This window comes from Hippopotamus amphibius, chromosome 9, assembly GCF_030028045.1.
Source record: "Hippopotamus amphibius kiboko isolate mHipAmp2 chromosome 9, mHipAmp2.hap2, whole genome shotgun sequence".
Taxonomy (NCBI): domain Eukaryota; kingdom Metazoa; phylum Chordata; class Mammalia; order Artiodactyla; family Hippopotamidae; genus Hippopotamus; species Hippopotamus amphibius.
This window is the reverse complement of record NC_080194.1, coordinates 52032569-52058743: the sequence shown is the minus strand read 5'-3', so window position 1 is coordinate 52058743 and position 26175 is coordinate 52032569. Positions and strand designations below refer to the sequence as shown.

Genomic DNA, 26175 nt, shown 5'->3' with positions numbered 1-26175 from the left:
GAATAAACAGAACTGAAGTCAGTTAATTAGCTGAAGACTGCATAGCTGCTAGATGCATTTTTACATTGGTATGAAGTTCATGATTTTGTTCAGGATGCCACATAACCTTACACCTACATATGCACTCACTGAGTTGAACACCATGTGGCTCAGTTCTTGCACAGAGGTCCCAACTGGAATAGGAAGCTGGGTACTTAGTATACATCTCATTTCACTCTACTATGACAGGATTCATGCTAGTATCACTGGTGTCTTAAGCATTTCCTTCCACTAAGAATAAGGGATAAGTACTTAACATTTATTTTAAAAAATTCTATTTTCCAGTCTCTGAGGTAGTGTATTCTGATACTTCCTGATTTTCATTTAAGCAATCTGTGTGCAGTCAGTTTCTTTAGGTGATCCCTATGAATCAGTATCCCTCATTTTTCACCTTCAACAGTCATCTCCTAAATCAGTGGTTCAGAGTAAATTTATCCATCTAACAACTGGTTCACATTCTTGAAATTTACAATAATTCCTACAGACATAGTTTTCCTGTTTCTAAAAGGGTTCCAGGAAAATTATAGTGTCTTTATTTTAGCTCTTATAGTTCCTAGTAGTCTTGTGATTTTAGAAAATATCATGCGTCAATCACCAGAAACATTAATTAACCAACAAACTAGGAACAGAGGCTTATGGGGAAAGACATATCACAGAGCCCACGCTTATGGAATATTCAGGACACATCTAAGTAATTGATATGCAACAAAGAAGTCTGAATAAGTTTGTTTTTTTAAGAAGTAAACTCCTTCTGTATCCAAAAATTATAAAAAGTGTTAAAGATTAAGGCAATATAGGAACTGACCAAAGAATAACCAGTTTAGGAAACTGACGTCTGGGAAACTTCAGGGCAAATTAATAAAAGAACAAGGCAAATATGAAAAAATAATTGACTCAGGGAGAACCAACATATTTTTTCCATTCAAGCCTTTTATTTTCATAGTTTATACCTGCCACATTTCTCTGAATATCTAATATTCATAGTTAACATGAATATTAGGCTCAAAATAATGGCCACTCTTAATTACTGTAAATATATCAATTTCAAAGGCATATTTCTTCTTTCTTAATGTGTACTTTCATTGCTCAAAAATCTCTATCAGTCATTACTGGACTTTATCATAATGTCCACTTCATTAGTATATTTTGATAATAATTATGAAAGGAAAGATACAAGCATACTTATAAAAATTAAGAAACATCTGATTTTTGCAGAAAAATCTCTTGTAGAATTAGAAAAAGAAAAAACTCTAAGTAGTTTTATACCATTTGTATTAGTAGTGTAACTCACATCAACTTTTCTACTTTTTTCAAAGAAATCAACTAAAAAAGTTCTAGCCAAAGTTTTATGCTATATGAATTCATATTGAAGATTTATTACAGTGATTACATATCAACAGATATAAATATGTATTTTATGATTAGGATTTTTTTCTGAAGCAGGTGAACCATGGGGACAAATGCCCGGAGCAGAAAATAAATCATTTCAGTGTCTCTTGATAAATAGACAATATCGACTATTTCTATATTATGCATGGCAATGTGATAAATAAATTACCTTCATTAAAGATTTGCATGAAGGATTAATGAGCATTAGTTAAGCAGTAAAAGCACAAAAATGTTTATGAAAAATTACATTGAATGTAAGAAGAAGTTGAGCAGCAGAGAATTTCATTATAATAATTTATCTAAAGATTGTCTACTGCACCTATATGATAAATGTAACCCAAAAGCAACCAAAGTTCCACATTTAATATGCAAAGCTTAGGCTAATCACAACTCTAGAGGATTTTGTCTTCCGTGAACTCATCTACCTAGAAGAAGGATAATTTATTAAACTTATATTTGTTTCTGTTAATATTTATCCTGCAATAAATCTTCAAATGTACACTATGAAATTTGCATGGCATGAAATCAAAAGAAGTAAAGATATCTCTTAAAAATTCACTGTCAGTGAAAAATCTTGAGTGTTTTGAATATGTGCTTTATGAATTTTCTTTTGCTTTCAATGCCTAGAGCTAAATTAAATTTTATTTATTTTATTTATGTACAAATGACAAACACCTTTAAGATAAAAGACATTTTTACTAAATAAAACACAGAAAAATGAGTTAACTTTATTTTACTAATCAAGATTTCCATTTTCCTCCCTTTAGAATATTGCCCAAGATTAATGCTTTCTACTCATCAAGTACTGCCATCTTGTGGACTCCTGTTAATTGCAGAAAATATTGGAAATATTTATGTATGGGATTTTTTTTTGGTTAAATATTTGGAAAACTCTAAGTCTTAATGTTAAGAGGGGAGCAGGAATAAGAATCCTTGTTGGTAATTGTACAATAATATTTCTTTCATCCCTATGAACATTCACATGTCAGGCATACTGTCCTATTTTACAGTAGGTTTCTATGCAGGCAGGACACACTCTTACCTTTTCACATAGTTAAGGCTCTGTGATCACAGTTTAATTAGATTGTGACTGAGTGGTTAATAGGAATATCCAGCAACCTACTCTTGTCTGGTAAGTGGGATTTAGGCGCTGCTCTGATTAGTTGCTATTTGAAGCCTCAAAGTTTTAACTGGCAAAATTAGACCCCATATTATACATAACTCAATCTAGTAAATACTTGAAATAACTATTAATCGGTTTTTCTTTTTTCAAATAGAGATCTGTGCTCAGTAGACATCTTGGTCGAGTTTTTGATCTTTGTGTCTTAGTTCCCTCATTCATAAAATAGTATTACTTATCCTGATAAGGATTAAATAAGTTAATATACATAGAATACACTGTCTGGAACCCATTAAGTGCTATAGAGATTTACTAGGTCTTATTGGTGTTACACCCAATTTTCTCTCATCTGGCAGCTGCACCTTCTCCAGAGAGTTTTCCTTACCTAGGAAATCATGCTCCCTGCCCTAATTGTACCTCACTTCCCCCACCTGGCAGGCAATAACCAACCAGCAGGAGAGGTGAATATAAAAGACTGGTTCTTTTTACCTTCTGTTGACTTACCAAGTCTACAGTGAAATCTGTATTCCAGAGCGCTAAGTGGGATTAGTCTTAAACTAATCTCTGGCTTGCTTAGTGGTTTTGTTTTTTTTTTTTTTCCCTTACCCAGTCCTGCTTCCCTTAATTCCTTCTCCTGGGAACACTCTATCAATAAATCATATTCAAAAGAATCCCCTTCTCAGACTCTCTTTCTAGGAAACTGACCTAAGACCATAAATGTTCACTGTTACTGTTGTTGTTGTTATTAAGCCGTCTGATGCTCTGATTTAATGAGGATACACTTTTAGATTACCTTGGTCATATCTAATAGATGAACTACACAGTCTTCGAGTAATTCTACATGCATCTTCTCTTTCATCTAAGCTCTTCATAATTTTGATAGGCCCAGCCAGGTCATATATCTTGGCGAGATTCTAGGAAACAGATATTCTGTTGTTCTTAAGGGCCAGGATCTGTGGACTTAAACAAGGAATTGCCAAAAGTGTAGCGTGAATGCTTTTTAATGCAAAGTTTGAAGCCTAAGGTCAACTTGTGCCATGGACCATCACACCCTGTTGAGAAAATGCTGGTCTCTGACCTGATGGAGTTTACAGTTCAATAAAAATAGTTTTAAAACCCCTTAGCAGAGCAGGAAATTTAGGTTGCATTTTGAAAGCAGTTAGCAATGCCCTTTACATCTAGACACAGGGCTCCTGGGATTAAAGAAAAAAAAAGTCCTCTGTAGTGTGAAACATTCAGCAGGGAAAATAAAAATAGCTGCTGTCACCCAGTTGGTGCAAACACTTGAACTCTAGAACTTGGAATTCACTTACTTGGAGTTGTTTGAGTTGTGTATCATGAGAGAATGCCAGTTTACTACTGTTTCTATTATAATATTCTTTTTTTTATCTTTTGTTTGGCTAGAGGTGTTTTGAATTATAGGCACATAAAATTTTATTTTGTCTCGGTGACATATTATAATTTTTAACAGAACTCTGTTGCTTCTGACTCTAGGTAATAAGCATAATGAAAATACATGTCTCAAAAACTTGTAAAAGGAAGAATTAGTACTTTGTTTTGTTCAACCAAGATAACTGAAATTTAATGTAATAATACAGCCTACTTTTGTATTAAGGTAATTTGATTTTTAAAACCTATGACAAATGTCCTTTCTTGCATTCTTTACAACATCTTTAAAAATATCTTGATTCTCCCGGCACTAACCAAGTGTCAGTTAGACAGCTTTATTCTGTTGTTACTCTCAGGATCCTTGCTTCTGGTTATGTTTTAGAGGTGAAACTTTTGACACATGTAGAAATTAAACTTGTACCCAACTGTACAAGGTTTAAGATGAATCTGCATTGCACCAAATGCTACTGCATATATTATGTCATTTATCCTAAGCTAGTAGCTACTCTTACTGAGCACTTTCTGCATGTTGAACACTCTCATTTAAGTGGTATATATAATCCTCAGCACAATCAGATCATGTAGATATCCCTGTTCCATTTTATGGATATTGAAACTGAGGTTCAGCAAGATTGAAATATAATAATCAAAGCAGTATAACACAATGATAAAATATAGGCTTAGAGTGAGTCAGACAAGCTGGAATTTTCTGAAAGTAATTAGCTATAATTTTCCACTGGTTCACCAGTTTGAGCCTCAGACCTTTAATGTTGAAGATGATTGTAGTGATGGTAATAACCACATCTAGTTCAGTGGTATTAACCTGACATGTACTATCTCATTCAACCTACAATTTCCTCCATTAATTGCATTTTACAGATGAGAAGACTAAGTTAAATAGTTTGTCCAAAGGTACATAGGCCAGTGGATCATGCAGCCATCTCTGGAACTCTGGTCTTTGTGATTCCAAAGCTTGTGGTCTTATTTACTCACAATGTTGCCTTCTAATCTCCATGCATGTGTGTGGCTGGGACAAGTGGGAAAATGTGCAAAGCGTGTGACTCATAGCAAACTCTCAAGTTAGTTCCTTTCCCAGACCCACCTTACATCTCCATAATACCTTAAACAGTGCTTTGCATATAAAAGTGTCACTATCTACTTGTCCATACTCCCAGTTGTCTTGATCTCAGTCTCCATCCTAAAACCAGCAGCCAAAATAATGTTCATATATGATCTATTTAATAACTCGAGCTGCCAAATCAGCTTCCTCAACAGTGTCAGTGACTTGTTCAAGCAGAGTCGAAATGACTGACCACCCATGGAGGCTGTTAACCTGAGAGGGAGGTTGGATCACCTTAAATTTACTGTTCCCCATAACCTCTGTCCAATTTACCTAGTAGAATAAATGAGAAAAATACTTCACAGTAACTTTGTAAACATGACCCTTTCTCTTTTGTCCATTGACAGTACATTCTAGATTCTTAAAACTGCCTACATTACTTCTCAATGTCTGTTTTTAGCTCAACTACAACCATAATCTTTGATTCATATTCTAAAGGCCAAAATAAGTTAACGTCGATCTTAGAAAATTTGCAATGAGAAGTTTAAAATGAAAAAAAAAAAATCCACTCATTTTTAAATTTAGAAAGATTTATAAAAATACATATATAGATAATTTTATTCTATTTAGCTTTATTATTTATTTGTTTGTTTGTTTGTTTATTCATTCATTTATTTTTGGCTGTGTTGGGTCTTCATTGCTCTGCATGGGCTTTCTCTCTAGTTGCCATGAGTGGGGGCTACTCAGTTGCGGTACATGGGCTCCTCAATGCTATGGCTTCTCTTGTTGCTGAGCATGGGCTATAGGTGCACAGGCTTCAGTAGTTGTGGCATGCAGGCTCGAGGGCAAACGGACTTCAGTAGTTGTGGCACGTGGTCTTTGTTGCTCTGCGGCATGTGGGATCTTCCTGGACCAGGGATCGAACTCGTGTATCCTGCATTGGCAGGTGGATTCTTAATCACTGCACCACCAGGGAAGTCCATCTATTTATTTTTTCCTCAAATACATATTGAGCAACCACACACCAGGCATCCTGTTGCGTTCTAAGGATATGGTGGTGAAGACAGTAGATTTAGTCTCTGCCCTGCCAAGAGTACTTAATGTGGCTAATAGTGACACTTTCTATCACAATGAGGTATAAATCAGCAATGTAAAAAAACTGACTTCTAATTTAAGGTTGTATCTCCTTATGCTCGGTAGTAATGGATAATTAATGGTACAGTTCTCTATAACTTCCTTCATGATGTCATTAACCCTGAAACTCAAAATGGCAGCTAGCCATCAGCTAAAAACTTTATATAAACAAAATAATTGAAGTGCCAATTTTTAAAGCAGTACTGTTTTGGCCAGTAACTTACTAAGTTCCACTATTCAAGTATCTTTGTATCAATTAATTCATCAAAACAGGAGACAAAGGAGTCATAACTGATAATGGAATTGTAAAAACAAAAATGATTACAAAGCAATTAGTAAATATTAAAAAGCTTATGACATACAGTCTATTAAGCAGTATCCAATAAAAACTAATGAAAAAATATATCAAACTACAGTACGCAAACAAATTATTTAAAAAACAAACTAAAAAGTTACACTTGTGTAATAAAGAACAAATTATAGCTATTTAACAGATATCACGTTAAATCTCACATTACAGGAATAACCAGAAAAGGATAAGACCAGAGATTTTGATAAATACAGCCCATTATGTGAAAATATTACTATAAACCATAAAATTGAGCATATATTAAAAATAGGGAAGGTTCTGATTTTTAGGTTTTCCTTTTTGTAGCTGACAAGGATAAAGAAAGTAGGCTCCCTAGGAGAGTTGCATTATTAATTGGATGGTGAACAAATCAATTGCTACATCCATTGTGTTCTCTCCAAATCTTTTGACCCAAAACTTCTGCTGTGTACACACATTATTAGGAAGAAGAATGGTTATTTTCTAACTTGTATTTGTGTTAAAGAATGTTGAAATGAATTGCATACGATTACTCATTGAAATTGTTTTCAAAGACTTCAGAGACTGCAGTATGCAGTTTCATTCTCTTCTCATACTTTTCTTTTAAATTAATGGCACTGCAGTTATAAGGAATGAACATCATTGCCTATATGGGTAATCCTGTTTTTATACCCTGTAGATGTGGAAATGTATCATTTAAATAATCATCTTATTTGTCAGGGGAGCAAAGGGAGGGTAGTCTGTTTTGTGACATTCAATTAGGACAATAGACAGAGCCAACCTGCAGGCTTTTCCAAAATTTAGAAATGATAAATAAAATAAAGTTCAATATACAGCCAAACTCACAGGAAAGAAAAAAAATCCCAGGTATCAGGAACAAAAAAGAACTAAAATCTAGGACTAAAATCCTAAAATCCTTTTCAGTTAGGAATACTGTTAATCCTGAGGAAATCTTGGCTGCAAGGTAGATTTGTTTATATGTCATGGAAAAAAACCCTAGATTCTAGGAGCTTGAGGATGTGTGTTTATGCTGGTATAAAGGACAAGTCATTGGGTCTATCTGAGAGGGAAAGGTAGAATAGCATGTCTGCAACAAGCCAAGGCCTTAATGGGCTCTTCTTTCAGTGAACTTGAATGGCTCTCAATGACCCAGAGAGAAAGATAAAAAAATCTCCCATAAGAAACCAAACCTAGGGGACTTCCCTGGTGGTCCAGTCATTAAGACTCTGCACTTCAAATTTAGGGGGCGCAGGTTCCATCCCTAATCCAGGAACTAGGATCCCACACGCCATGTAGTGTGGCCAAAAACTGAAAAAAAAAAAAAAAGAAAGAAAGAAAGAAGCAAAACCTCAAGCCAACATAGTACATGGATTTGTAGGCCAAATGTGTGTATGTTACAACATAATATAAAAATGTACTAGAAAATTTAACATAAAAAATTTCAGGAGTATTCACTGAAGAATCATATATAGAGAACTTTTAAAACATTTTTGTCTTAGCTACACATACTATTAAAAAAGAACCTTCAAAGAATGGGAAAATTACAACTGACCAACTAGTCTCAGTCTGCTTCTGATAATGAATAATAATATTGAGATTTAATACTTAATATATCACCTTACATTAAAATATTTTTAAGGCCAAGCACAGTTAGCATGAAACAAAGTGTTACATGAGACTAAAGACTAGGACTCCAAAGCCAATTGCATTTTACTACTTTCCTGCATCATTTTATAGTCCTCAGATTCTGGCATACTAAAAATATATTGAATTCTTTTTTTCATGAGAGTAAAGTTTGAAAAGAATTTTAAGTAAATGCTGATAGAGAATGAAAAATCATGTAGGAGAAAGTAAACTGATTTTAAAGAGATTTAGCCCTGTTCAATATATGCATTTTTGGCACAGGTAGAAAATCCAATTCAGATTTAGACTGGCAGCTTTTCTATTGTGTACTGTTTCTACTTTTTCATCCTTCTTGGAATTATGAAATGATTTGCTATGTAAAACTGAAAACTTATTTTAAAAACTAAATAAGCATTTTTGAACCCCCAAATACTCATTTACCCGTAAAATTTGAGAAAATGCCAATTTTGTGTAAATACTTCCTTCTTATTCTAAAATATTTTGCAAAACATTGACTCAACAAACACTATCAGTATAACAAAATTAGTATTTCAATTAATGATAGTCTTTAATGTGATACTTTGTTGCTTTCTTTTACCCCAAATTTTTAGTAATACAAACCAAGAATTGAGATAACTCCAATAAAACCTAACCTAAAGTAAATTACAAAAATATAAAAATGTCTGAGTGATGTTTGAGCAACAAATGAAACTCTTATTATAACAATTAGAAGAACTCATATATTTAAAGGAAGGAAGGACAGCCCTTCCATATTCATGTCCAGAAGAAAGGAGGAGATGATGCCAACTGCAATTGTCCCTTTTTATCAGAGATGCAAAATCTTTCCCAGAAACCCCCTAGCAGACTTCCTCTTACATTGCATTGGCCAGAATCTCATCACATGTCCATTATGCAAGGGAAGTGGGTAAAATGAGTATGTAACCTTCCTACTTTCCATGATAGAGGTTGACAAGGGATAAAGGAATTGAGAACGGGTGTTGGTTCAGCCCACCTATAATATCTGTCTCCTCTAGAGCTGGCGGGAGAGTTTGTCTAAGTATCTCTATTTTAGAGCCATCAGTCCACAAACAATATCCTGTTATATTAAATGTACTGTGCTCAATAATGAAGAACTGTCTTCTCTTCCACTCGGATCTCTTTTTAGTCTCAGATGGCATGAAAGTCTGAGTTTGAGCAGGAATATGGAGTATACTGAGACCTGTTATTCTCTGGGCCTGCAATAACTCTTAACTGGCTCATGTTCCCAAGATAATTCAGTGGTTGTTTAAGGGAAAGATAAAATAAAGAATGACAATGTTCAATAAATGTTTGCTAAATTACAAACAAAAAAAAAAGGAAGGAAGGGAAGAAGGGAGGGCGGGAGGGATAAAAGGAGGGTGAGAAAGAAAGAGAGAGAGAGGGAAAGGAAGGAAGGAAGGAAGAAAAGAAAGGAAGAAAGAAAGAGGAAGAAGGGGGGGAGGGAGGGAGAGAAAGGAAGTAAAGAAAGGCATAAAACAGGGCTTCCCAAGCCTCACAGTAGATTAGAATCACATTTGAGCTTTTTAAAAATTCAAGTAACTAGTGTTAATAAACAAATGACTCTGGGGAAAGGGGACCTTGAAATCGGCTCTTTTAGCCATAACATAGGTGATTCTAAGGTCTGTTGACATTTTATTGCTATTGACCTACACATAATTCCTTCAATTTCTTATCTTTTATTAACTCCATTGCAGTCTGGTTTTGATTTCCACTCATCTGTTGAAGTTGCTATTCAGTTATATACCACATGTCAATCTTAAGTAACATTTTCCTTTATTATATTTACAAATATTTCCAATAAGTCCTTTTTGCCTTATTTGGCATTATTTAACCCTCTTGGAATGGTTAAGCCATTGGCCTCTGTGACACTGCATTTTCTGTATTCCCCTTTAATTTTTCCAATAGTTCTTTCTCTCTCACCTTTTGAACAATTCTTTCCTTTATTTAGATGTTTGTGCTTTCCAGAGGACTATCTTCTCAGTGTATCTATTTTCATTTACTTACATGATTCAATTATACCAATATACCAACAACTCCCAACCACAGATTTCCTCTTGTGGACTTCAAACATAGTAAACGTGTTTACTCATTGCTGAAACTACTTATGTGGATTTGCCTCAAACTCAAAAAGTGAACCAATGATCTTTCTCCTTAAACCAGTTTGACCTCATTTATTTTCATCCTGAACTTCATGAGCCATCCTCTTCCCAGTCATTCAAGGGAGATATGAAAGTGTTCCTGGACTATTTGTCTCTTCATTTGTCCTACCCCCTATATATTTCTTGGGTCAATATGTTTCTTCTCATTGCTATGATGAGGTTCTGATTCAGATGTATTCAGCTCTCACCTTCAGCATGCAATATCATCCTATTTTTCCCTCAAGTAACTTTGTGCTTACTTAAATCCAACCTTTGCAGAATCACCAGAATACCCTAATTATGTCAACCCTTTGCTAGAAACATCCAGGATACAGCACAAGCTCCTTAATACAACATACAGACCATGTTAATTTGTGTTTAGTAATTTGGGTTTATCTCCACTTTCTCTAACCTCTTCTCTTACTACTCCCTTTCTTGGATTTTTCACTCCAATAACACAAAACTGCGGTGGCCCAAAACCTTACTCCTTGACTCATTTTTTTTTTCCTTTTCACATTTCATAGTCAATCCATCAGCAATTCTGGTCAACTCCACTATCACATTTTCACTAGAACCAGTCACTTCTCACCCCTTCACCACTACTGTCACTACCACTAACTACCATTCTATTGCAAATCATTTATATATTTCATGGCTATTTTGAAAATAGCCACTTAAACTAGTGGGCGTTATTCCTCCTGCTTCCCCTTCCCCTGGCCTCTGCTTTGTCCTCACACTGTCTCGTCTTTAACCAGTATTCAGAGAGAGTTTTTAAAATATAAATTCACATGTCTTTCTCACCCCTGTCACTCTCTACCTCTTTTACATGCTTTAGTTTTCTTCACAGCACTTATTACCACTTGACAAATACTTATTGGTTTGTGTATTCTAGTTCTTTTCACTATAAGCTCCATGAGAACACAGACTTGTTTTTTCCACTTAGAGCATTCCTGGCCCATCATGGTCCTCAACTAGTATTTGGTGAATAAATGAGTAAATGAATGTAGCTTAGGCATCTCTTTACTGAAGAAGTTTTTGCTGCTGGACATGATGGCTTAAGTGCCCTCCTCCATTGTCTTCTTTACAGTGGAGTATACATCTCCATTTCTTTATTCCACATTGTTTCATAGATTTGGGTACATCTCTTCCATTAGACTGACTTTGAGAATGGGAAATTATCTCTCTCATCTTTTTAATTTCAGTGCTATCATAGTGCCAGTCATCTAAGACACATTCAACATACATTAGAATTGAATGAATGAGTGCATGGATAATTGGATAAAGGCTAAGCATCCATAAAAAATATTTCTGATCTTCATGTGATCATTAAGAGCAACAGTTCTTTGAACAAAAAATATGAAATGAGATATATATCTGGATCAAATATCTATGATCTTGCAATATATCTAACACTTAGTAAAGGCTTTGTTGTTTGAGTTTAACTGTTAGTAAAACAATCCATCTTTCAACAATTGAATTTTGTGTATTTTCAGAGATCATCTACAGCTGGGTATTTAACGAGTTCCCTTCCTTTGTGGCAGAAGACAGCCGACGGTTCATTTCCCAGGAGACAGGCAACCTTTATATTTCTAAAGTCCAAACATCAGATGTGGGCAGCTATATTTGTCTGGTGAAAAACACAGTGACAAACGCTCGAGTTCTTAGTCCTCCAACACCACTCACTCTGCGTAATGATGGTAAGTTGCATGGCCTGGATTGAAATTGTCAGCCACCTCAAATGTGAAAAATTGAGTGTAAGCTTCAAAAATACTGAATGACAATGCTGTACATCTGAAACTAACACAATGTTGTAAATCAACTGTACTTCAACACAAAATGACTTAAAAAATATGTATTAGTGTTCTTCTAAGCACTTAAACCTAGCAAAAATAAAATAAAAAGGCATTTGCCATATTTAGAACCTCTACACTTTTAGTCGAAGATTATGCATTCCTGAGAATAACATTTTTGACATAGGAAAGTGATGATCTATAGATAAGAAATATTAACCTTAGCATTGCCCTAATGCCAAAAAGGGAGAGGGATTCTGAAAAGATGAACTGTAATAAAGACTCCATTGTTCTTTTCTTTGCTCTTTGGGGCCTCTATATAGCATATGTGTATGAATTGCAAGAATTTTACAGGTTCATTTTTCATCATTTTTTTATTTTAGCTGCATTCAAATTGAATGTTCAGCTTTTAATACTTCACGGTATAGTTATAATTGTTATTATTACTTTTCCAATAATAGGAGCATTTGGAACTTTAAATTTTAAGTGCAATTCAGGCAGAAATGATGATTCTGTAATTATAGGTATTGTCATCTATCCAAAGTATCTTCAAATTTAAACACCTCATTTGCAGTTACATTTACAGTTAAGCATTGCATTAAAGAAGTCAAGTACTATATTACAGTTGATATATGATATGTGGCTTGCTCTGTCATGCAATAAAAAATCTATGAAAGTATTATTAAGAAGTGAGCTTGAGAATCCTGATGGATTGTGAAGCTTAAAAATAATCTATTTCAACACTTGTCTTTTATATTCTTAGTTTTGGAATATATGCTGCTGTAATGTATAGCCAGAGTTTTATATGTATTTAATATTAGTAATAATCCTGTAATCCTATCAGGTAGAGAGTACAAATGCAATATCTATTTCAGAGATGAGGAAGCCAATTTTAAAGAGATAAAGGGACCTGCCAAAGCTCACACTGCTAGGTAACAGCATGGAGGAATGGATGGGAAACAAGAATGAAAAGAGGGAGACCAATTTAGAGGCTATCGAACTAACCAGCCAAGAGGTGAGGAGGGACAGAATGTGGGCAGTGGTAATAGCATTGAAAGGTAGAAAACATGCCTGGGATATTAGCAAGGTTGAATTAGCAGAATGTGATGATTAATTAAACATAGGGCTCTGGAGTAGGAGAAGCTTTCACATAGTTCATTGAGTGGGTGATGATTTTTTTCATGAAAAGAGATAAGACAGATGAAGGAAAAGATTGAGAAATCGGTGAATGTGAGAAATTCAGTTTTGGCTAGGATGAGATAAGATGTCCATGGGAAATCTATGTGGAAATATGCAATAGATATACTGATATGTATTCTTAATATGCACAAGAGAGGACTGGGGTAGAGAAAGAGATTTAGGAGTTGTCATGTGTTCTATCACTACAGTTAAGGCTGTGATTGTGTGTATGTACTATGCCAACTTCAAGATTGTATAAGAATGTCTATAGGGTGAAAAGAATAAAGGAGAATAGATATGTATTTTAAAAACTTATCTAGTTAATAGCTTGGAATTGAGGTGGTTCTCTATAAGCCATTTTCATAAAATTTCTGAGTATTTTCTCATTAATTCCTCAAGAATCTGAAGCATCTTTGCTTGAAAACCATAACATTTTGCTGGCTAACCAATAACTAGTTCCATTCACACCAGCCATTTATATAATAATATCTTACATTTGGATAGTGCCTGAGGTTAAGTAGGCTCTGCCTTCTTTTCACACAATAAACCTAAACATTACATTGACCTTCACAAGGGAGAGGAGCACATGTAAAAGTCAGAATCCAAAAATTGATACCACCTTCACCAGTGATTTAAAAGCTTAGGACCCATGTTCAACAGTCTCTTGCACTTCTTTTACTTCATGGCCCAGATGTATCACTTACCTTTACCTTCCACCTTCCATAGTCAAACTTTTTAAGAATAATTCAAGTAGTTTGCTTGCTGGTACTTAAACTCTTTTGAGCTTCTGAGTCTATTGTTCTTTGGCAAAACCCCACTCCCAATGAACTCACTATACCCTTAATTTGTGACTGCCTTGGAATCTGAAATCTGATAGAGAGTTACAACAGATTCATGATCAACAACTTCAACATTGCCTCTCAATCCTAGTAAGTTACTGTGCATGCTTAATTTGTAACTCTCCCAAAAGTTTCTGGAAACTTCTCTGCTTTTCTCAAACTGGACAGCCTCCTTCCCTCCCCATGGCTTTACGAAAACCATTTAAGTATCAAGTTTATTTTCCTACTAATGGAAATTCAGATCTAACTATTGATACATCTCCATCTGTACTAATCTTCCCTTATTCCATTTTAGTAGAGATACTCTACTGTCCCTCCTCCTATTAAAACTATTCCCTCCATCCCTTGGACCTAGAGACCGTTATACAGAGTGAAGTGAGTCAGAAAAAGAAAAACAAATATCATATATTAGCACATATATGTGGACTATAGAAAAATGGTACAAATCAACCGGTTTGCAAGGCAGAAATAGAGACACAGATGTAGAGAACAACCACATGGACACCAAGTGGGGAAAGTGGGGAGGGTTGGGGAGGAATGAATTGGGAGATTGGGATACCAAATTGTACGCTCTAAATATATTCAACTTATTGTAAAAAATGAAAAAAATGAAAAAAATTAAAAAAAATAAAAAACTAATCCCTCCATCCTTGACAGTTGATTTTCAGAACATGATACTGTTAGTCTATATTTCTCATATAACCCATACTATGTCACTAATAAAAATAAATATTTTTAGTCATATTAATTGAACTTATTGAAGCAGTTGACTTATTTTTATTTAACAAACATCTATATTTTTAAAAAAATCACTGTTCGTGCAGTACTATATGAAAGGCTCAATAAAGCACTGCACACAAGTAAAATAAAACTGTTATTTTAAAGTTAACATTTAAGTTAAAAAGAAACAGGTGGAAAACACCTGCTAAATTTCATTTACATCATGCAGTGACAGTCTTATTTAAGATTTTGTGAGAGAATTGGAAAATTCACATTTCTTCTTTCTGTAAATCATCTAAGGTTATTGTTTTCTTGGTGACTGTCTACTAATTTTTACTTTTTATCATAGGAATGCACCCTTATCAAAGGAATGTAGTGGTTTATACGTGCTGATAAGAGGGAAAAAAAAACAAAGCAAACCCGCATACCTTCCTTCCATCCAATCCAACTCCCTAAAGCCCACATTTTAACTTCTAGTTTTCTTCAAGAGGTTCTCATCTAATGCTAGGAAATATCTGTGCTTCTTGTTTAATCAAGTTTAGACAGTAACTGTTTACTCCCGCATATGATATACATATGCTTCTTCTATTCTCCCCTATTTTATATTTGTATAATAGTTTTCTATTGTTTCCTTTTTAACCTTGACCATGTGCTTAAATCTCTACTATCCTCTTAATTCTTGAAAATAATTCTTGGCTTTCTATTAAATAAAGTGATAATGTTATTCCTACTTTTTCCTTTACCTTGCCTACACTACTTTTATGTCCTTTTGTCTGCCACTTTCACGCTGACATTCTCTCCTGCAAATGCAACTAAGTGTTCTAAACTTTCCCATAGACTAACTGTAAAATCTGAAAATAAATAGATGTTAACAAATTATTACTGTATAATTATCATTCAATATCATATTGTTAAAGATTTTTAAGCTGTGTGTAGATATGCATGCTCTACTAGACATGCTTTTCATAAGTGAAACTTTAAATTGAATATAACAAGGAAATAATACTGTGATACACTTTGGATGTAATAATTTCTCTTAAAATTTTGCTCTACAAATACAATTCATAGTTTCAATAATAGTGTTAAAATATGAACGAGTCATCACAATGCAAATGATAAATGAAACCATTACTGTGTTAAGCAAGCCCACGAAATGAGTATGAAATGAAGTGAGCTTAGGACCAAGCCTTGAATAATCCAAATTCCATTGGAAAGGTAAAGAATGAAAACCCTGCAAAGGATAATGAGGAGAAGTCAGAGAGATAATAGGAAAAACAGTAGTGTAGTATCAAGGAAGCCAAGAAAAATGAGTATTTCAACAAGGAGAAGTGGGCCTGCAGCTCCAGATGGTAGACTAGTTGCCTGTATTTGTCTCCTGTCTCCCTTCTGAAACCCTGTAAGAAGAAATTCATATCATCAATGAGTAGAGGAAGCATTTCATTAACAAATGAGACACTTTGATATGTTTCTGGAAGAATAAGGAAGGAAGTGAGTTTAGGGATTAAACAGGCTGAGAAACTAAAACCTAGAATAAAGTTTAAAGGTTCTAAAGAAAGGGCTAAAAACCATGTGCCAAGTGAAAGCCTGAAAAAGCTCTAAAATCAAATTAGCTAAGGATGAGCATAAGAAATGGGCCCAAACAAAGGGGGATTGAAGGTATGTATGCTGAATGTCTGTTTCAGTGAAATATTGGAATCCATTCTCTTGCCTGTCCCTACATGCCAAAAAACCAAAGGGCTTGTCTTAACAGCATAAGTGAACTTTCCATGGAAAGCTGAAGTTTTTAATGTGAATAGTGGCATAGAATGCAAAACCTTCTCCTTCTGACACATGAGTGTTTGCAGCCTGACAGCCAGTTCCCTGCCCTCACATCAAAGCAGAGCTGTCAACCCACCTCTCCCAGCCACTCCCACCCCCACCTCAGAAGGGAACCAATTCTGCAGAATTGGGAAACACACAGCAATGTTCAAGCTACTCAGACTTAACATTTATATGCAATGCTAAATAAACAGTTTCTATTAAAAATTACCAAACTTACTGAATGTAAGAATTTATATCAAGATGATACACAAAAAAAAGGAAAATTTTAATTATTCTACACAGGCATTGATTAGACTAGAATTGTTCTTAATTCAAAAAACTGTTATATTACTATTTGATCTCCCTTCAAAAAAATTGAAGAGCATGTTCATAAGAAGGACATATTCTTGAATGCTTTCCCAAGTAGGTGCTTATATTAAACACTTAGTCTGAAAATAAAAATTGTGGATGATTCCATTTTTTGCACCACAGTCAGCTGCAATTCCTGCTGGGTTTTACAAACCTCTCATTGCAGAGACAGGCATTATAATGGATATTTCTGCAAACTTGGCAAACACCTCTGTAGGGGTTTGAATGTAAAAATTACATTTAATCTGCTGTGACCATAGAGTTAGCTATAAAAATTATTTCAGAACATTGTGTTTTTACACTTCTCTGAAAAAAAGTAGACCTTACTAAAAATAACAGAGGCTATATACATAGGCAAATTATTACCCTTCAAGTACAAATAAAATTTTACCTTATAAACTATTGCAAAATGTATTGTCTTGGCTTGGATCCTCTTAAAGCAAAGCTTGAAACAAAATTCTCTTGTAGGTAGTTTATTTGAAATTTATCACAGAGGGATGGGGTGGGGTTGAGGAATGAAATAGTGAAAAGTGGGGTTGCCTTCTGGAGATGACCACTTCTATAGGCAGCTGGAGCTGGGTCCTACAGGACCAGAGCCTTATGACATGCACTCAGAATAATCTCCTTGGCAGACAATGGGCTTCCATCCCTGAAGGTGACTCCACAGGCAGTTAACTCCATGCATTTGCAGGATGCCCTCAAATTGCAACTAGTGAAACTGGTTACACCTCCACAGACCTGGCTGTAGTGGCAGTTACAGAAGTAAAAATTCTGGCCAAGATCATTCAAACACACAAAAGTTGTCCAAATATAGAGGGGGAAGCTTTAAAAGATTGAAAGTACATGAGTGACATGATCAGATTTTCCTCTGCTGCCACTGTGAAAAAATTATCCTCACACATTTAAAAATGTATATTGCATACCTATTAAGTAACAGATAATTTGTTAAGTAGTGGGGATATAATGGAGGACAAAACCAATGCAATAATTGTCCTTAGGTAGCTTACAGTATAATACAAGCGAACATATTACCCTAAATACTGAGTGTAACCATGCATCCTAGGATCTGCCTGCCCATTCAGTGTCCCATGGAGCCAATCTCACAGATCATTGTGTTGTAAACAAAACAAACAAATCTAGTTCCAAAACCATTTATAAGTAACACAAAATTTTACTACTGGTTTGAAGGGGAATGAACGAGGAGCTGGCATTCTGCAATACACAGCAAAATTTATTAAACACTCCCCTTTAACCACTTCTCTCTTTTGCTAGGCTTTTTTCCCTACAGCTGCTATATCTCTCCCTTGACACACCCCTGCCTCCCCACAACATTCTTGTCTCTGGACTCCCTTCAGAGTCTCACTATCTGTGTCTTATGTATGGCAAGTTCATACTTTCATTTCTGCTCTCATTAGAGTTCTTAGCCCAATTCTGAAGACTTTTTTTAGCTTATTTTATTTTTATTCAATCAACATTTATAATTAATTGGTACTTGTGAGGCATTGTCTTAAAAACTTTACAAGTATTAAAGTGAAAGGATAGAAGATATATACAAGCACATATGAACTAAAAACAAAATGAAGTTTAAATTGGTCTATTAATATCATACAAGATATTAATGCATTTCTGAGGGGTAGAAAGGAACATTACATTCTGATAATAGTTTCACTTCTTCAAGAAGATAGAGCAAAGCATCTTCTTACAATCCACTGTGTACAGCACCAAGCCCCTCACTCTTCTTCCAGTCCAGATGGAATCTTCTCCTGTAAGATCTCACTCCTTCCTAAGGTAGCATTTCTTCAGACCTTTCTCTAGGGCTATAGTGGCTCCAAAGTGGTACAGAGAGGATAATAAAAAAAGAAAAGAAAGAAAAATGAAAACAGTCGTTGGGCCCTTTTGCTATTCCAGGAGTTGGATAGTACAGGAGAGAAAAGAAAAATTGAGGAAGTAACTTGAGGTAATGAGTGGGAATAGATTCAGAATGCATGCAGAAAGATTGGCCTTTGTTAGAGAATTCATCAGTTGTCACAGTGGGAAGAAAAGTAAAAAGACTATAAATGCAGATAAACTAATATTTGGTGGTGGGAAGTCTGAGGGCATTTTTTTAAATGAACTGCAGGTAAAGTCATCAGATAAGAATGTACGTGTAGACAGCAGGTTTATTTTTAAAGCAAGAATTATGTCCACAAGAAAATTATGTACAGAATCACATACTTATATAATTTATGAATCAACCCCATTAATTCACTACTGAATAAAGCAGGTCCTAAGAGAAATGGAAAATATAAAAAATGGTATACCCTTGAAGATTGTGGTAGGTTGAATAATGGCCCCAAGTTATTCATATCCTAATTCCTAGAAACTTTGAATGTTACATTATATAGTAAAGGGATTTTTGCTGATGTGTTAAGGATCTTAATACAGGGACACAGAAAACTAATGCAAAGACCAAAGAGAAATCTGAAGCAATTTGTTTTTCTTACTTATCTTGTGGCATATCCATGGCTATTCTAGCAGTGTATTGGAGCTGGCTTGTTACCGCTTGCAAGAATTGGTTGGGTCCATCTCTTCACATCTTGGTAGCTTGAGATCAATCATGATGGGACTATCCACATGAAAAGCAGCAAAGGCTATATACCAAGGTCCTTACCAACCTCCTACCCCAGAGAACTGGCTGTTAAACAGCATTCTGCTGGTACTTTACCACATAAGATCACAGTCATTGAATCAGAATTAACAACCTTTGATGGAATAAATATCAATTAAAATGTATCCCTGCTCCACTCCAATCGTCTCCGCTTTGCTCCAGATAAAATACAGACAGAATGGATCCTGTGCTACTCTCTTTCTTTCTGATACCTGAATTGGTTTTGCCACTCAAACAGTGAGATGTAGCAAAGGCATTCTTATTTCCTGATCAGTCCATTTATCACAAGGAAATATGGCAAATGAAATGGCCTTGGGTATTAGCTTTTCCCTTTTCTCCTCTAAATTCTGTACTGGGTATTAAATGTTCTACCCTAAACCCAGAAGATTTTTTCTTCTTCTAAACTTTGTTCAGAATTTTCAATTTATAGTAGTTCCAAGAGAACTTGGAAAGCTTGTGACAAGAACACTCCTACTAGTGTATATTTATCTATGTGAAGGAAGCTGAATAGTATTAAAGTTTTATGTCAAGGTCTTCAGCAACATAAGAAACTTATTTGGCTTTTATTAATCTTTTATTTATTTTGCTATGTCTCTCTGGAAAGCTTATCATCTTGATATGCTACAAATTAAATAAAAACATCAAGAAATTATTGGGTGATTTCTGAATAAAATGAATAATTTGCTCACATGTCCTTGACCATCAGTCATTCCATACAATTCAGTTTCTCCTCAAGCAGACTTATAAAAACAACTTAAACTTCTAATTATGGAAATAAGAATTTTTATCAAAGAAAACAATGTACATAATTTTATTAACTCCCTTAATATGTCTTAGAAATTGAAGAATTATTTAATAAGTGCTTACAAATAATAAGGTAAATTTCTTAAATGTGAATCTAATTTAGGCTTTTTCTGGTTTCCTGCATGAAAACTTGTTATTGTCATTCAGGAAATAAAATTCCAAAGGATGCAAAGTTTTGATAACTGGCATTGTAATGGTGAATATATATTTCTTTTTTTTATAATTTTATTTATTTATTTTTGGCTGTGTTGGGTCTTTGTCACTTTGTGCAGGCTATCTCTAGTTGCGGCAAGCAGGAGCTACTCTTCATTGCAGCGCGAGGGTTTCTCACTGTGGTGGCTTCTCTTGTCGTAGAGAATGGGCTCTAGGCACGCGAGCTTCAATAGTTGTGGCATGTGGACTCAGTAGTTGTGGCTTGTGGGTTTTAGAGCACATGGACTTCAGTAGATATGGCTCATGGGCTCAGTAGTTGTGGTTCACGGGCTTTAAAGCGCAGACTCAGTAGTTGTGGTTCATGGGATTAGTTGCTCTGCAGCACGTGGGATCTTCCTGGACCAGGGCTTGAACCCATGTTTCCTACTTTGGCAGGCAGATTCTTAACCACTGCACCACCAGGGAAGTCCCTATCATTCTTAACATAAGAAAAGAACCATGAACTTTGAATTATTTTTTGAGTGCAAAATGTATGTTCAGTCATTTTAATCTGACTTCCTTTTCTATTGCCAGACTAGTCTCCACACAGTCTCCATTGCTCCACTGCCTCTCTTCGCTTTATACTCTGCAATCTGGCATTGAGCCTCAACACACCACTCAAGACGTTTTCTCAAAATTCATCAAGTATCTGTTCATCAAATACACCAGCTTTTTCTGTCTTCATCATTCCTGACCTCTTACCAAAATCTGTTTAAACCTGATTTTTTTTTTCTTTTTGGTTTACCTGACTGTAGGCTCTCCTGAACAGGTTCATATGTACCTTTCACTGTCTCTCCTCAGTCTATCTACCCCCTAAATCAATCATCCCATTTATCTATTGGTCTGGATGTGTCTGTTCACCTATTTGTCTGGTTTGTTTACACTTAGCATTTTTCCCTAAAGGACTTAAATAGGCTTAGCCTTCCAAATGTAGGTGTTCCTCCAGAATTCTACTCCTGTGCCCTGTCTATATTTCTAAATATTTGTCTTTCATGAGCACTTCTATTTCTGTTTCCAGTTTAGAATTTCCCACAAACTAACTTCTTCAGCTGATATCTGTTGTTCGTGAGATCACTTTTATTCTATACACCTAATATAGGTATTTCAGGATCAACTAGAATCCTCCTAATCTCATGACTACATACATTTCCCACAGGTTGGGAATTCTACATCTGCAATTTCATCCTCATCTATCTCCTTCTTTATGCTTCTAATTACAACACTCTTTGCCTCTTGCCTAGATCAGTGGTTTTCAAATACCTTTTTCTGCAATTTACAGAAGGTGAATAGTGTTCCTATCCAAAATTTACTTTCAAGAGCATTTCTGCATTCTAGGCTATAGAACATAAGACAGGCTTTAGGTCCAATGCCAGTGAACTAGCTGTGACACGATCTCATTTACCATCAATCAAGGAAGCTAACAGAAAGCAAGTTCGTGAGAGTGGCATCATTACAGAGATTTAAACTAGAACGTATTTTTATTAATTTTGTTTAAAGAAAATCAGTCACAAAGTTGGGTTTGATTTACCACCTAGTTTATCCCTGGACAAGGGTTTCACAGGGTTATTGTGAGGATTAAATGCATTAATAAATACAGAGCAATTAGAGTAATGCCTGATACATAGTAAGTTTTAGTAAAAATAAGCTGTTCACACAATACTTATGATATAAGCACCACTGCATTTCACTAGCGTGTGGTAGTTGCAGTAAGAAACTTCTTTCCTAGACTGTTTCTATTACTATAGTTTGTTGTTGCTGCTGTTTACTGTGTAAATTCAAACTCCTCTGTCTAGAATTGAAGTTTTAATAGAGGCTGGGGTGAGGGTAGTAGCATTAGGAGAAGTTTTATATTTCATCACTTGTCTTCAATCATATTCTCCAATCAAAAACTGCTCCAGAATTTTCTGACTCAATTCCTTTTCTTTTTGTTCTTTCTTTTGAGACACCTCTTAATTCCTAGCTCTGTCTGCAAGTGTTTGAATGACTTGCCTAAAGTCACACAGCTTGTTAGTTACAATAAACAGGAATAAAATCTACCATATAATAAGTATGGTTTGGATTTTATTCTAAAAGCATTTCTTATGTTTGTCCATATTGAAACCCATCTGCCACTTTCATAACACCCAACCACAACTTTATGATATCATCATGCAAGTTATATTTGCCAGCTTGATATTTAACTACCAGGTAGAGCTCAGTGTCATCTAAACATTTGGAGATTTTATTATTCCCATATTAAGATACTTCCTATGTTAAGATAATTTGCAAAATAATTAGCAAATCCAAGCCCCAGAGGACGCTTCCATTTTGCCAACATGTTGCTTCCCATACCTAAGATATTTCACCAGCAATGACATTATTCCTCCATATTATTTCTATTCACTATTTGCTTAATTTAAAACAGCATTTAATAATAAAACTATCAAAAGCTTTTGGAAATCTATAAAATTATACCTAATAGGCCAGCATTAAATATTGTGATCCTTAAATACTTGAATGAAAATAATCTAGGGTGCTTGTAAAAAATGGAAATATTGGGCCATACCCGAGATCTATCCAATCAGAATTTCTGGAGTGGTCCTAAAAATCAGCATTTTTTAGTGGCAGAAATGTTGTAAGGTAAACACATGATCAATACACAATTCTTTGTTGAAATACAGGGAGTGACTCTGCTCCCCTACCTCCCCAGGGGACCCCAGAAGCCCCCTCCCTACTGTAGATATTTATCCCAGATATTTCATATATTAAGAAGCGCTGCACTAATCATTACTTGCTAAGTATACATTTTTTAAGGTTACATACCTCTTCATGTGTTTTAAGCTCTTCTTTGTACCAGACAGGATTTCCAGACCAAAGGTGCCTGAAAGACTGTACGGAATCATGTTAGGGAGAATCTTGGTAAAAATTCAGATTCCTGGGTCTTTCCCTTAGATACTCTGATTCAGTAGGCCTGAAGTGGAGATTGGAGATATTTATTTTTGACTGCATCACTAGCAATTTTTATGTTCACTCAGGTAAGGGAACATCTGATATTTTCTTTTATGTCCATAAGCAACTATGACTTTATAGTGATTGTCAGTTACGGTATTTTGCAATTGGTTGATTGCCTATGGAATAATTTTAAGTGTATTTCATTCATAGTTTTAGATCACCTTTAAGGTAATTATTGAAATTTAGATTAATATGCTGTTTTTGGAGGAGGGTCCTCATAATTGAGCTGTCATAGGTGCCATAGGTCTTTTCACTTTATTTAGACAATCTTCATATTATTAATAAGATGCCTATTTTCCTACAGTCGCCATTTTTCCTTATCTTACCTTGCACTGCTGTTCTTAATATGATCTACCTGATTTTTCTCTGAGCATCAAATAAGGTATTTAAAAATAACCTTAAGTCTCCCTATGAATCATTTTAAATGATTCCCTTCCATTTTTTTCTCCTGAACTAATTCTCACATTTTGTCTCAGTTAATTTGTCTAAAATTGAGTAACTCTATGGTGGGTATTTTAAGGTTTCCCTTATGCTTCAAGGTTATTAAATTTATATCCTTATTTATATCTTTCTTTATTGAATTATATTCTTATTTTGTGATCACTTTTATTATCCAGTGCTAAAAATCACATCCAGGATATTGAGGGCTCTAAAACTACTTCTTCTGGAAGGTCGTTCGTGATATTTAGAAGTATTTCTTCCACAGTTCACCCCGATGAGATGTTTTGCAAATTTATCATAAAATAACAAGACTGATTTTTTTTTTCTAACAAATGTACTGAAACTCATATATCCAAATGAATGTTATGTTCTTCAAAGTAGACATACTGGGAAGCAATTTACTTGTACCAATATAATCTCGCCATTATTTAAAATATTTTAAAACTGAATGATTCATCTTACTATTTTATAACCCTTGTCTCACATTGCTGTGGCAGGGAGATAGCAGTTACATAAGTAGAAGGCTTGAAAATGATTAATGTTCTTTCTATGCACCAGGCACCGTGATAAAAGCATATCATACGTTCTCTCATTTAGTCCTCACAACAATACAGCATTTAAGTTAATCTTTCTTTTACAGTTAAAGAGTCTGCCATACAGACAGGTAGCAGTCCTCTTAACCTATGTATGTGTGACTCTAAAGAGTATGCTGCTAAATGTACTTTATAGCTCAGTTACCAACTAGGTAAGGGACTCTCCCAAGGTCAGTGTTTTTTCCACTGTATCCTTATGCCTCCCTTTTGATATCGATGCCAAGTTGGGGTCTTGGATTACTTTATCAATATTACCTAAAATAAAATTTAAAGGGCATGGTTACAGATGATGATCCATATGAATAGCCCACCTATCATAGAAGCAATCTTTGCTTCTTTCCAATTTCATCCCTGTAGGTGATGTGAGGATTTTTTTCTCAATTCATCAAGAAAGAGAGAATCCATCAAATTTATGAAATTAGATAACAAGAAAGAAATAACCCATTTAAGTAAAATTGGGGTTATGCTCATCTTTGGGAATGACAGAATTCATCTACAGAGAATGTAAGGCTGCCTGCTATATTGTGTGTTAATTATCTGTCAAAATATCTGTCAAGAGAATACATAGCCTAATTTTCTTAATAATTAGTAGGTTCTAGTTAATATTGTAGCACACTTTTTTCTTTAAAGGTAGAGTTGTTTTTTTTTTTAATGTCAGAGTGTTAAAAATTTAACTACAAAGAAAATGAAGACTGCACCAAATCTAGGATCCCAGAGAATATTTGTGTCACTCACTGGTTTAAAAAATAAATTAAAACCAACATAAAGAAATATTTTGCTGTCATCCTGACACCTTGATGATCAAATAATGTAGTACAAATCTTACCAATGGCCAACTTGAAGATGATTGGTATGTATAAATAGCTACCCTACCACAAGTTGGTCACTGCCACAGGCCCTTCTAATTTTGCCTTTGTTTAAACGAAAGACATGTCCTCAAGAAGTTTTTAGAGAATTTGCAATTCAGAAGTGACTGAAAGCATAAAACAACTTTAAAAAAAACAAAAGACAGTGTGAATAATTTTGAGGCTCTAACCTCAGAAATGGAGTCTCAGTCAGATCTGGCCAAATGCAGCAGACCTACTGTCTACAATGTCTTCCTCCCCTGTGGTATAATACCTACATAAATTCTACTAATTAAAGTCATTTAAGTGAATAAGCATTATGCTTGAACACATAAGATGTCACAGAGAAAAATCAGAAATCAGTACTTTTTATGTTAGTATATATTAGTTAAATCATATCATTTTTCTTTTTATCATCTACCTGAGATAACTTCTCAGGAAGGAAGGAGTAGGGATTATTTGGGAAAAGAGTTGGATAGGATGTGAAGGATAATAGAAAGGAATTTGACATCACTTAAAAAATGGGGTCAGACAGAGCTATTCTGGAAGATGTGATTATTTTGTAATCTCAATTCTGCTTCATTTTAACTATGTCACCTACCCTTTCTAAACCTTGATTTCTTGATTCATACAACAGCCTTGAGATAGTTGTAAAGATTAAAATAATCATTCACCTAAAGACTCTGGCAGAGTTCACATGGTTTAT

The 26175-nt window shown here is 34.8% G+C and overlaps 1 protein-coding gene across 1 annotated transcript in view; it reads left to right on the top strand.

Moving 5' to 3' along the window:
• The window catches only part of CNTN5 (contactin 5), a 1287027-nt gene that overhangs the window by 928028 nt on the left and 332824 nt on the right, over positions 1–26175 (top strand). The window contains exon 8 of the mRNA XM_057750478.1: positions 11753–11956. Coding sequence (XP_057606461.1) covers positions 11753–11956 — 204 coding nt within the window. The remainder of the gene's footprint in view (positions 1–11752; positions 11957–26175) is intronic.